Source organism: Somniosus microcephalus, chromosome 28, assembly GCF_052327205.1.
Source record: "Somniosus microcephalus isolate GS21.2 chromosome 28, FLI_Smic_1.0, whole genome shotgun sequence".
NCBI lineage: Eukaryota > Metazoa > Chordata > Chondrichthyes > Squaliformes > Somniosidae > Somniosus > Somniosus microcephalus.
In genome coordinates, this window is record NC_141014.1 from 39,784,809 (window position 1) to 39,797,577 (window position 12,769).

The 12,769-nt window shown below is 50.7% G+C and overlaps 1 protein-coding gene across 1 annotated transcript in view; it reads left to right on the top strand.

Annotated features, from left to right (window-relative positions):
• The first annotated feature begins 1,192 nt into the window (after nt 1-1,192).
• The window catches only part of sox10 (SRY-box transcription factor 10), a 31,562-nt gene continuing 19,985 nt past the window's right edge, over nt 1,193-12,769 (top strand). Inside the window, exon 1 of the mRNA XM_085969893.1 lies at nt 1,193-2,060. Within this exon, the coding sequence (XP_085826019.1) occupies nt 1,669-2,060 (392 nt within the window). The 5' untranslated portion in view covers nt 1,193-1,668. The remainder of the gene's footprint in view (nt 2,061-12,769) is intronic.

Sequence of the window (12,769 nt, forward strand, 5' to 3'; positions counted from 1 at the left end):
TCAGTACTGCCCCTCCGACAGTGCAGCACTCCCTCAGTACTGCCCCTCCGACAGTGCAGCGCTCCCTCAGTACTGCCCCTCCAACAGTGCGGCGCTCCCTCAGTACTGCCCCTCTGACAGTACAGCACTCCCTCAGTACTGCCCCTCCGACAGTGCAGCACTCCCTCAGTACTGCCCCTCCGACAGTGCAGTGCTCCCTCAGTACTGCCCCTCCAACAGTGCAGCGCTCCCTCAGTACTGCCCCTCCGACAGTGCAGCACTCCCTCAGTACTGCCCCTCCGACAGTGCGGCGCTCCCTCAGTACTGCCCCTCCGACAGTACGGAGCTCCCTCAGTACTGCCCCTCCGACAGTACAGCACTCCCTCAGTACTGCACTGGGAGTGTCAGCCTAGATTTTTGTGCTCAAGTCTCATGAAGTGGGACTCAAACCCATGACCTTCTGATTCAAAGATGAGAGTGCCACCCACTGAGCCACGGGAGCAGTCTAGAGCAGAGTGTCTGATCCCTGGTGGGTTGTGGGGGCACTTTCTCACCTTCACAGAGACATTTTGACTGACTTTCTACGGACAGAAATGTTGAGTCTTTCAAAGCAGAGTGAAGGCGCGATGTCAACACTGGTTGCAGCCATTGGGACTCCACCACATCGCAATCAATGGTACACGGTGATCATCCAACTGGAAGCGCGAATTGGACCCCCCTCCCAAGGCTCTGGCACCCCTGAGAACCATCTCACATTCCAAGAGGGAGAAGAAATGAAGATCAGCCATTGACCGCATCTCGCTTTGGAGAGCCAGAGGCGATGGAATACTCAGGGACTTGGGGCATGAGTCCAGGAGCAGAGCGAAGATCTTTCCAAATCCAACTGGCAATCTAACCTGTTGATTTAATAGTTCTAATATTTGCAGATAGAAGTTTTAAAATACCAAAAGTCACCAATGTTTGCATAGGAGGCTATTTTTTTCTCAAAAAAATCTCAAGGCTTCCTTAAAAACTTTTTTCTCTCGCTCTTCCCCCAATTCCTGCAATTCAAATGTGTTGCTTTCCCTCCTCGTTTTAGGGCGGAGTCAAACATGGGTTCCTGCCCCCCCCTGGAAAAAGAAGCCAATTGCTGCAGCGGTCCAGCCAGGTCCTTGGCCAATGGCAGAGAGAGTGACCAGTGGGGCCAGGCATCATATTTATAGCAAGGGAGCCGAGCGGGGCAAAGTTTCTTTTGTCAAAAAGTTTCCTGTCAGTCTCAGATCGCAGCGCTGACTTTTTTTTTCTGTCTGTGTGTGTGAGAGAGAGAGAGAGCATCTCAGATCTGCAACCGAGGGGACTTTCAGTGCAGCAGAATCATTGGCACAGCTTTCCTTTTTTATCAAACCTTTCGAACAACAACCAAAAGCCTCGATGCAACTTTTAGTTCCGCAGAAAACTGTGTAAAAGAAAAAAAGTTTAAAAAAAAATTAGTTTCTGAAAGGCTGGATGCCTAACTTTGACAAATCTTAACTTGCAAAACAAGTTTGACAACTTCTAAAACTTTTTTTTTCCCTTTTCCCCTCTCTGTGTGTTTGTGCAGACTTTGTTTTTGTGACTTTCGAAGGAGGGAAACCACCATTATTTTGATTTATTATTAACAATAATAGAATTGGGATTTTGGAAGAAAAAAAAAGAATTGAAAAAGGAAAAATGACGGATGATCGAAGTGTGACAGACGTGCCCAGCCCGGGAGGGTCTGAGAGTGACTCGGTTGTGTCTCCAAGTTCTTCCTTCGCGACGGATGGGGAAGATAAGTCACAGATTCAGCCTGGCGGCGATGAAGGCAGTGGGAAGCGAGAGCTCGATGAGGATAAGTTCCCCCTGTGCATCAGAGAGGCTGTCAGTCAAGTCCTGGAGGGCTACGACTGGACTCTGGTCCCCATGCCAGTCAGGGTGAACGGCTCCTCCAAGAATAAGCCTCATGTGAAAAGACCCATGAATGCCTTCATGGTGTGGGCACAAGCGGCAAGGAGAAAGCTGGCAGACCAGTACCCACATCTACACAATGCCGAGCTGAGCAAAACTCTGGGCAAACTCTGGAGGTGAGTCCTTGAGTGTCAAATTAAAAAATATATATATAATAATAACAATCCCTGAGTCCCTGTGGATTTCAGTTCACCTAACACATTCACCCCACCCTCATTAACAAGCTCCCACTGAAAAGCCAGGCTCTCTTGTTCAGCTTGTTACAATGATAAATATATTCCTTTATTTTCAAGTTGGATTTTAATCCTGGGTTTAAAAGTGTCAGATTTTCTGTGGGTATGTTGTCGGGACACGCAAGGATATGTGGAAAAACCATGTCTGGGGATAGTGCAGGAGGGAGCCAGAGCTGATTTTAAATAGTTAGTAAGTTCTCGTTTCACCCTGATTGTGTGCTTTAGAAATAGGCGGCCTTTTCATTGACTGTCATTTATATTTCAAGAAATAGCAAAACTCAGCCAATGCTGGGATTTTGAATAAACAAAATGTTTCCAGTATTTTGTGTTTTTATATATATGCGCATGTTAATTCATTTTTTAGTGGTGCTGATTTGCTACTTTTACAGGTTTCGACTAGTTTGTCATTAACTTAATTATTATTCAACAAAAGAAGCCAAATTATGCGACAGAGCCAAAAGTTAATTTGTATCACTAGTTTGTAAACTTATTGACAGGGACTTTTGATCCCGTCATTGGTTGCAGGGCTTGTCTTTATCAACTTGTGAAAGTTCCCTCTTCAAATGTGTTTTTCTTTTAATTCCTCGTTGGAAGAAATGTAATGAAATGGGACTTAAATTTGGGTAAAGGTCCTGGTAAGATATTGGCCGAGAAGCGATTGCAATGACATGACTTTAAGCTGTGGTTCCTCAATTTCTAAACTGTCTGGTTTGAAAATGAGCTTTCATTAACTTTCTCCTAATGTAAAGTTAGGGGCAAATGAAAGGGGGAAGAGAGAAAGATGGACAGTGAGTGAGGGGGCGAGAGAGAGATGGCCAAGGACTCATTGAGAGAGAGAGAGGGATGGACTGAGTGTGAGAAAAGATGGGGAGAATATGTGGAGGAAGAGGAGAGATTGGGACAGAGAGGGAGAGAGGGAGATGGGCAGAGTGAATGAGGGGCAGTAGGGAAAGAGTGTGAGATGGACACAGCGGGTGCGAGAGATGGACTGAGTGAGGGAGAAATGGACAGAGAACTAGATGGGGGGAGAGATTGAGGGGGTAACGAGACATAGGCAAAGAGCGAGGAGATAAAAAGCGAGGTGGATTAAAAAAAGAGAGGGAAGGAGAGAATGAAAGGGTCAGTACGAGAGAGGGAAAGAAATACCAGACAGAGGGAAAGAAATGGACGAATGATCAGGCAGATGGACAAAGAGTGAGTTGGAAAGACACAGAGATGGGCAGATAGACAGACAGAAAATGCGAGCAAGAGAGAGAGCGAGAGGCGCACAGAGAGAAAGACAATGGTGGAAAGAAAGGGTGAGGGAGAGAGAAACATAGACAGAGGCACAGGGCAACTGACAAAGACACAGGAGAGATGGGGAGGGAGGGAGGGAGGAAGGAGTGTAGGGATTATGGTGCATAGGCAGTGAACACAATTGACAATGGAAGAAATAGTGACAATCGCCCTTCAGTTCTATTTTTGCCTTTGTGTACATTACTCTTGAACTCACAGTGGGGTTGGTGGTGTCAACACCAAATCATCAAGGGGATAGTGTCCTGCTGGAGGGGCAGGGGAGATACCAGCTCTGTGGGGTCAGGGTTAAGGCCGTCTGTACAGTGGGAGGGTGTGGTGGGGCGGTGAGAGTGACCGTGAGCTCAGGCTCGCTCGCCGTCCCTCGCCACAAGGAAGGAGGGTGATGCACACAGGAGGTACTAAGAGGGGCTGAGCGTCACGTCAATGCCGAGGAGAGGTCCTCATCATCGATCTGGGCAATCCCACTTGGAGACTTTAAAGGACCTGGGCTGCTAGGAGAAGCTATAAGGACGGTCCATTTATAGAACGTCCACTCTTGGGAGTATCTGAGGATTGTTGTGTGCTGTATTGTCCATACTGATGGAGAGGAATCAAGTGATGGTTACTGGAGTAACCGTGTAACGGTCTATACCCTCCACTCTTGCTCCAAACTTCTCCCCATTGTATCTGCCGCGGTCTTCAGGGTTTCAGCCGTGACTCATTGGGTCGCACTCTCGCCTCTGAGTCTCAAGGTTGTGGATTCGAGCCCCACTCCAGAGACTTGAGCACGTAAACCAGGCTGACGCTCCCAGTGCCAGCACTGAAGTGAGCGCCGCACTGTCGGAGGCCCCGTCTTTCGGGTGAGACATTAAACCCAGGCCCCGTCTGCCCTCTCGGGTGGACGTAAAGAATCCCATGGCCACTATTTCGAAGAAGAGCAGGGGAGTCCTCCCCGGTGTCCTGGGCCGATATTTATCCCTCAACCAACGCGTCAAACAGATACATTTAGTTAGTTCGCACTTTGCTGATTGTGGGATCTCGCTGTGCACAAATGTGTTGCCCTCATTACAACAGTGACTACACTTCAAAAGTATTTAATTGGCTGGAAAGCGCTTTGGGACGTCCTGAGGCTGTGAAGGCGCTGGAGAAATGCAAATTCTTTTCTTATTTATATCAAAGTTAAAAAGAATAAAACTGCAAATGCTGGAAATAAAAAGCAGCGAACACTGGTCAGTCAGCGGTAGGTTAAAGGTTAATGTGTCCGGTTCAGGTGCTGGCTCAAGACCTAAAGTCGGTTCGTCTCGCTTCAGGTGTTGACGGACCCGCTCTATCTCTCCTCCACTTTCACCCTATCGATTATTCCAACGCACTCCTGGCCGGCCCCCAACCATCCACCCTCCCTAAACTTCAGCTCATCCAAAACTCGGCTGCCCCGTGTCCTAACTCGCACCGTCCCGTTCACCCATCACCTCCTCCCTGCGCTTGCTGACCTACATTGGCTCCCGGTTAAGCAACACCTCGATTTCAAAATTCCCATCCTTGTTTTCAAATCCCTCCATGGCCTCGCCCCTCCCTATCTCGGTAATCTCCAGCCCCACAACCCCTCCGAGATCTCCACGCTCCTCCAATTCTGGCCTCTTGAGCATCCCCCGATTTCCATCGCTCCACCATTGGCGGCTGTGCCTTCAGCTGCCTGGGCCCTGAGCTCTGGAATTCCCTCCCTAAACCTCTCTTTTCCTTTAAGATTCTCCATAAAACCGACCTCTTTGACCAAGCTGTTGGTCACCTGTCCCTAATATCTCCTTATGTGGCTCGGTGTCAATTTTTTGTTTTATAATCGCTCCCTGTGAAGCATCTTGGGATGTTTTACTCCGTTAAAGGCGCTATAGAAATGCGAGTTGTTGTTGTTTCACACGGTGCCCGATCCTTGGCATCGCGAGTGGCCCACGGCAAACTCACACCCTCACGTTACCCGCACTCGCTGAATCGCCGGTGCCGCCCATGGTACAGTCGAGGAAGGGGGAGGGTGGGGAGAGAGAGAGAGAGAGAGAGAGAGAGAGGTGTCTTCCCGTGATGGAGCGAGGCATTGCCAGAGAGTTAACCATGGTGATAACCCCCCCCCCCCCCCCCCCCGTGCCCCCCGCCCCCCTCCATCACCCACCTCCTCACACCTGGGCACGTGAGCAGCATTGGTAAGGATTTGGGGGGGAAGGAAAGCGGGTGAAGAGTAGGATGCCCGCTCAGTGTCCTGGTTCAAAGGTGAACACAACCGTGGAAAAAAGATTTGCGGGGGTTGGTTGGGGTGGGATCTGAATTGCTCACCAGTAAAATTAAACCGACTTTTCAAAAATAAACTTCAGGCTATTTATAAGAAGAAGAGTAACTGGCATCTGGCAGTGGGCTGGAGACAGAAATCCGATCTCTGGCTGTGCTGCCGTTGTCCAAAACCATTTCGCGGTTACCGATGTCGTCAGAGGCCCTGGAAATTGAATTACTGCCTTGTATGGCCTGGCCTGGCGTGTGCCCTGTGTATGTGGCGCAATAGCTGGGGCGCAGGGACCGGCGAGGGCGAGGGAGGGGTTTCCAATCGCACCAATCCAGCTCCGACTCTTCATTCCCATCCTCTTCCTTTTTGGGATTTGCATTTTGGGATCGGGAATGGGGCTGACCCGAACAGAATGTAATTGACGGTAGCGAGGGAGGGTGCCCGTTTGGGGGCAGTGCAACAGGTTGGTGCAATATAACCGGTGCCCAGTGCCAACTTTGGCAAGGATTCTTTCCTTTTCATCTACAGGCTTCCATGGATTCCATCCAGCAACTTTACAAGATCCAATTCCACCCTGAATTTCCTCACAGCCAACAGTGAATCAGAGAGGAGGCCTTTGTTACCTCCAGACTCCATTATTCCAACGCTCTCCTGGCCCGCCTCCACCCTCCCTAAACTTCAGCTCATCCAAAGCTCTGCTGCCCCGTGTCCTAACTCGCACCCAGTCCCGTTCACCCATCACCCCCTGTGCTCGCTGCCCCGTGTCCTAACTCGTACCAAGTCCCCTTCACCCATCACCCCCTGTGCTCGCTGCCCCGTGTCCTAACTCACACCCAGTCCCGTTCACCCATCACCCCCTGTGCTCGCTGCCCCGTGTCCTAACTCGCACCGAGTCCCCTTCACCCATCACCCCCTCCCTGTGCTCGCTGACCTACATTGGCTCCCGGTCCAGCAACACCACGATTTTAAAATTCTCAATCTCGTGTTCAAATCCCTCCATGGCCTCGCCTCTCCCTATCTCTGTAACCTCCTCCAGCCCTACAACCCCCCCGAGAGCTCTGGGCTCCTCCAATTCTGGCCTCTTGCACATCCCCCAATTTTAATCGCTCCACCATTGGCGGCCGTGCCTTCAGCTGCCTGGGCCCTGAGCTCTGGAATTCCCTCCCTAAACCTCTCCGCCTCTCTCTCCTCCTTTAAGACGCTCCTTAAAACCGACCTCTTTGACCCAAGCTTTTGGTCGCCTGTCCTAATATCTCCTTCTGTGGCTCGATGTCAAATTTTGTTTGATAATCGCTCCTGTGAAGCACCTTGGGACGTTTTACTATGTTAAAGGCGCTATATAAACGTAAGTTGTTGCTGAGGTGGTGGGGAAGTTTTTGACTTGCCCGAGTGACCCTCACAGATGTTTACACATTTTAGAATCACGGTCACTGGTAAAGGACCCGCGGTCTCTCGGCGCCGGCTGTACTTGCCGCCCCTTCCCCCCCCCCCCTCCAAGGGTCACTGGAGCAGCCGGTGAATTTTCCGGCTCCGGGACTGTGAACCGGGGTGGGATGTTTCCGTTCCTCCGTCTCCGGCGCTCTGCGTAAGTGTCCGGTTAAAGCGGCCTCGATGCTCAGGCTGTGCCAGGAGGCCCCGGCCGGCGACACGGGGGTGCCGGTTATATACCGGACTAACCCTCCCAGCATTCACTCGGCCTGTTTAATGGTGCTGCAATGGGTTTTTTTTGGCTGACAGTCTAGTTATTTATTTTTACTCATTCTCCGGATGTGGCCAGGCCGGCATTTTTTGCCCATCCCTAGTCACCCCTGGAGAAGGTGGTGGTGAGCCGCCTTCCTCTTGAGCCGCTGCAGTCCGTGTGGTGAAAGTACTCCCACGGTGCTGTTAGGTCATAGGTCGAAACCAAGTGCTCAGTCCGGCTTTATCCTTATGCTTTTCTGTAGCGGTTTGCTATATCTGAGTGGCCAATTCAGAGGGCAGTTAAGGTTGTGACTCACCAGGCTGATACCTGGGATGGCAGGAATGACGTATGAGGAGAGATTGGGTCGATTCGCTGGAGTTTAGAAGAATGAGAGGGGATCTCATTGAAACTTATAAAATTCTAACAGGATGTGACAGACTAGATGCAGGAAGGATGTTCCCGATGGTCGGGGAGTCCAGAACCAGGGGTCACAGTCTAAGGATAAGGGGTAAGCCATTTAGGACAGAGATGAGGAGGAATTTCTTCACCCAGAGAGTGGTGAACCTGTGGAATTCTCTACCACAGAAGGCAGTAGAGGCCAATTCATTAAATATATTCAAGAAGGAGTTGGATATATTTCTTAAGGCTAAAGGGATCAAGGGATATGGGGAGAAGGCAGGGACAGGGTACTGAATTTGGATGATCAGCCATGATCTCATTGAATGGCAGAGCAGGCTCAAGGGGCCGAATGGCCTACTCCTGCTCCTATCTTCTATGTTTCTATGTTTCAACCACGTTGGGTGTAGGACTGGAGTCACATAGAGGCCCAGACCGGGTAAGGACGGCAGGTTCCCTTCCCTCAAGGGATGTCAGTCAACCAGTTGGGTTTTTAATGACAGTCCAACAGCTTCGGGCTCACTTTTACTGATCCCAGCTTTAATTTCCAGCTTTATTTATAGTTTCCTTTTTAAAACTGAATTTAAATTCACAAACTGCCTGGGTGGGATTTGAACTTGAGTTTTAACCTGAGTTACTAGTCCAGGCCTCTGGATTACTCGTCTAGTAACTTAACCAGTGCGCGATTGTGTCCAAGTGGGATGTTGGGACGCCCGCCATTCTGACTTTGAGGAGGCAGTAAAGGGTTAATGGTTAGTGCGTGTATTTTTTTTTTGTTTATAGTCACACAGATTTTGGAATTGTCAGAAACTCGCTACATTTTCTCAGATTAATTTACAGAGGAGTGTAGGAGTGATGGGACGGGAATTCTCGGCCGGCTCTGGCTTCAGTTCAGGGTCACCATCGTGACATTCTCCCCGCAACCCAATCTTTCAAAATAAGACTTGGACTTGTTTTTCCCCTCCCTCAACCGTCGTCAGCCGAATGATTATATCAAACGGGAAAGAACCTAGCAATGCCGAGACGGTGCCAACGGCAATAAGATCCTACACACACACAGAGCGCACAATCCAAGCTGGGGCTCGCCCAGCTGAGCTGGGACATCTGGCTCAAGGTTAGCGAGGTATGGGGGGATCACGCAGTGGGACTATGGCCGTGAATGAGGAGTAGAGAGGTGGAAAGAGACGATGGAAAAGATAGACTGAAAGGGACAATGAGGGGGGAAATTCTGCGCTCCTCGTGCCCAGTAACGGGGTCAAAGAATTGAAGCTAGTTTTCTAACCCTAAACCTGGCTCATTATCCCTCTGAGGGGGCTTGACAGAGCACTGAAATTACCTGCTAATCTGGCCCATTCACATCACACCTGATGGCTAAGTTTAAAGTTTGTTTTAAACCCGGTTTTACACGTTTGTTACAATATTTCCCTCTTCCCCCCTCCACAATTTTCTCCTCTCTTTCAAAAGGCACCACTTCTTGTCTGGGTGCAGGTCCAAGGCTGATGTTCACACTGCAATTTGACTCTCAGTGTCACTCCCAGGGCAGGTATAGCACGGGTTAGATACAGAGTAAAGCTCCCTCTACACTGTCCCATCAAACACTCCCAGGGCAGGTACAGCACAGGTTAGATACAGAGCAAAGCTCCCTCTACACTGTCCCATCAAACACTCCCAGGGCAGGTACAGCACGGGTTAGATACAGAGTAAAGCTCCCTCTACACTGTCCCATCAAACACTCCCAGGGCAGGTACAGCACGGGTTAGATACAGAGTAAAGCTCCCTCTACACTGTCCCATCAAACACTCCCAGGGCAGGTACAGCACAGGTTAGATACAGAGTAAAGCTCCCTCTACACTGTCCCGTCAAACACTCCCAGGGCAGGTACAGCACGGGTTAGATACAGAGTAAAGCTCCCTCTACACTGTCCCATCAAACACTCCCAGGGCAGGTACAGCACGGGTTAGATACAGAGTAAAGCTCCCTCTACACTGTCCCATCAAACACTCTCAGGGCAGGTACAGCACGGGTTAGATACAGAGTAAAGCTCCCTCTACACTGTCCCATCAAACACTCCCAGGGCAGGTACAGCATGGGTTAGATACAGAGTAAAGCTCCCTCTACACTGTCCCATCAAACACTCCCAGGGCAGGTACAGCACGGGTTAGATACAGAGTAAAGCTCCCTCTACACTGTCCCATCAAACAATCCCAGGGCAGGTACAGCACGGGTTAGATACAGAGTAAAGCTCCCTCTACACTGTCCCATCAAACACTCTCAGGGCAGGTACAGCACGGGTTAGATACAGAGTAAAGCTCCCTCTACACTGTCCCATCAAACACTCTCAGGGCAGGTACAGCACGGGTTAGATACAGAGTAAAGCTCCCTCTACACTGTCCCATCAAACACTCCCAGGGCAGGTACAGCACGGGTTAGATACAGAGTAAAGCTCCCTCTACACTGTCCCATCAAACACTCCCAGGGCAGGTACAGCACGGGTTAGATACAGAGTAAAGCTCCCTCTACACTGTCCCAGACCTCCTCGATGACCACACACGCACATGCTCACTTTCCAGGAGTCGGTGATCAGGAGCATCCCCAGAAACTGAAGCCAATTATGACTCTCCTCCTGGTAACTTGGTCCAGATGGGGAGTGACTCTCTACATGGTTCCCCTTTAACATCGTTAGACGATGTCGGACAGTTTGTACAATGTAACATAAGGTGGCGGGGCCTAGGGAAAAAGAATGTAGTAGTGACATGCGGTGACTCCCCGTATCCTAACTCCCACCGCGTCCCGTTCACCCGTCACCCCTGTGCTCGCTAACCTACATTATCTCCCGGTTAAGCAACGCCTCGATTTTAAAATTCTCATCCTTGTTTTCAAATCGCTCCATGGCCTCGCCCCTCCCTATCTCTCTAAGCCCTCCCAGCCCCAAAACCCTCTGAGATCTCTGCGCTCCAATTCTGGCCTCTTGAGCATCCCCCGATTTTAATCACTCCGCCATTGGCGGCCGTGCCTTCAGCTGCCTGGGCCCTGAGCTCTGGAATTCCCTCCCTAAACCTCTCCGCCTCTCTCTCCTCCTTTAAAACGCTCCTTAAAACCGACCTCTTTGACCAAGCTTTCGGTCACCTGTCCTAATATCTCCTTATGTGGCTGGCTGTCAAATTTCATTTGCTGATCGCTCCTGTGAAACACCTTGGGACGTTTTACTACGTTAAAGGCGCTATATAAAAGCTAGTTGTTGTTGATACTTGGCTCCTTGGGCAGAGGAAGCACCAGACTAAATTTGATAATAAAGGCTCCCAAAAACCTAGGGCCGCAATCCCTGTGGTTACGCTGGATTCCCGCTGGCCAGTGCCCTCCAGCGCTGGCCCTGGGGGAAACTGAAGGTTCAACACGAGGACACATCATTGGCTTTGACCCATGGCACCCGACAGCCCCCCCGCCCCCCCATTCCCCCAACAGCTGGAAAATCTGGCCCTTGCCCGCCTTTGAGGAGAGATTGCCCAGTTTTCCCAACCCTCCGATGCCATCGAGTCCCCATACAACCTCCAGGAACTTGAGCATAAAATCCAGGCCGACACTCCCAGTGCAGTACTGAGGGAACGCCGCACTGTCGGAGGGGCAGTACTGAGGGAGTGCTGCACTGTCGGAGGGGCAGTACTGAGGGAGTGCCGCACTGTCGGAGGGGCAGTACTGAGGGAGCGTCGCACTGTCGGAGGGGCAGTACTGAGGGAGCATTGCACTGTCGGAGGGGCAGTGCTGAGGGAGCGCCGCACTGTCGGAGGGGCAGTGCTGAGGGAGCGCCGCACTGTCGGAGGGGCAGTACTGAGGGAGCGCCGCACTGTCGAAGGGGCAGTACTGAGGGAGTGCCGCACTGTCGGAGGGGCAGTACTGAGGGAGCACTGCACTGTCGGAGGGGCAGTACTGAGGGAGCGCCGCACTGTCGGAGGGGCAGTGCTGAGGGTGCGCCGCACTGTCGGAGGTGCAGTACTGAGGGAGCGCCGCACTGTCGAAGGGGCAGTACTGAGGGAGCGCCGCACTGTCGGAGGGGCAGTACTGAGGGAGCGCCGCACTGTCGGAGGGGCAAGTACTGAGGGAGCGCCGCACTGTCGGAGGGACTGTGCTGAGGGAGTGCCGCACTGTCGGAGGGGTAGTACTGAGGGAGTGCCGCACTGTCGGAGGTGCCGTCTTTCGGATGAGACATTAAACCGAGGCCCCGTCTGCCCTCGGGTGGATGTAAAAGATCCCATGGCCGCTATTTGGAAGAAGAGCAGGGGAGTTCACCCCAGTGTCCTGGGGCCAATATTTATCCCTCAACCAACATCACTAAAATACAGATTATCTGGTCATTTATCTCATTGCTGTTTGTGGAAGCTTGCTGTGCGCAAATGGGCTGCTGCATTTCCTACATTACAACAGCGACTACACTTCAAAAAGTACTTCAGTGTGAAATATAAACCCCAGCACAGACGAGTTGGGCCGAATGGCCTGTTTCTGTGCTGTATATTCTCTGATTCTAAATGTGATTTATCTGCCCAGTTAAGTCTCTGAATTTATTTGAATGTTATTGCTTTCCTCTGTATACAGTATCGTACTTTCGCAAACCATCTTCAAACTCTGCCTTCATCAGCATCACTGATATATATTGTAAAGAGATCTGACAGCAGGACCGGACCCTGAAACACCCCACTAGTGACAGTTGTCCAATTAGAACCAACTCTCATTAATCACTGCCCGTTATTCTGTTCTGTAGCTAATTTATTATCTGCGTTTCCGACATCCCTTTTCAACCCAAGCATTTTCACTTTCGTTACAAGTTTCTTGTGGGTCTCTTTATCCAACACCTTGTGAAGGCCAACACCTGCCAAGTTATCATCATTCACCAATTATGCTGGATACACAAACCTTGTTAGGTGTGACCTGTTTTCCGGACCCACCTGGGGGTTTTACAGTATTATTTTTACTCCTGTTAAA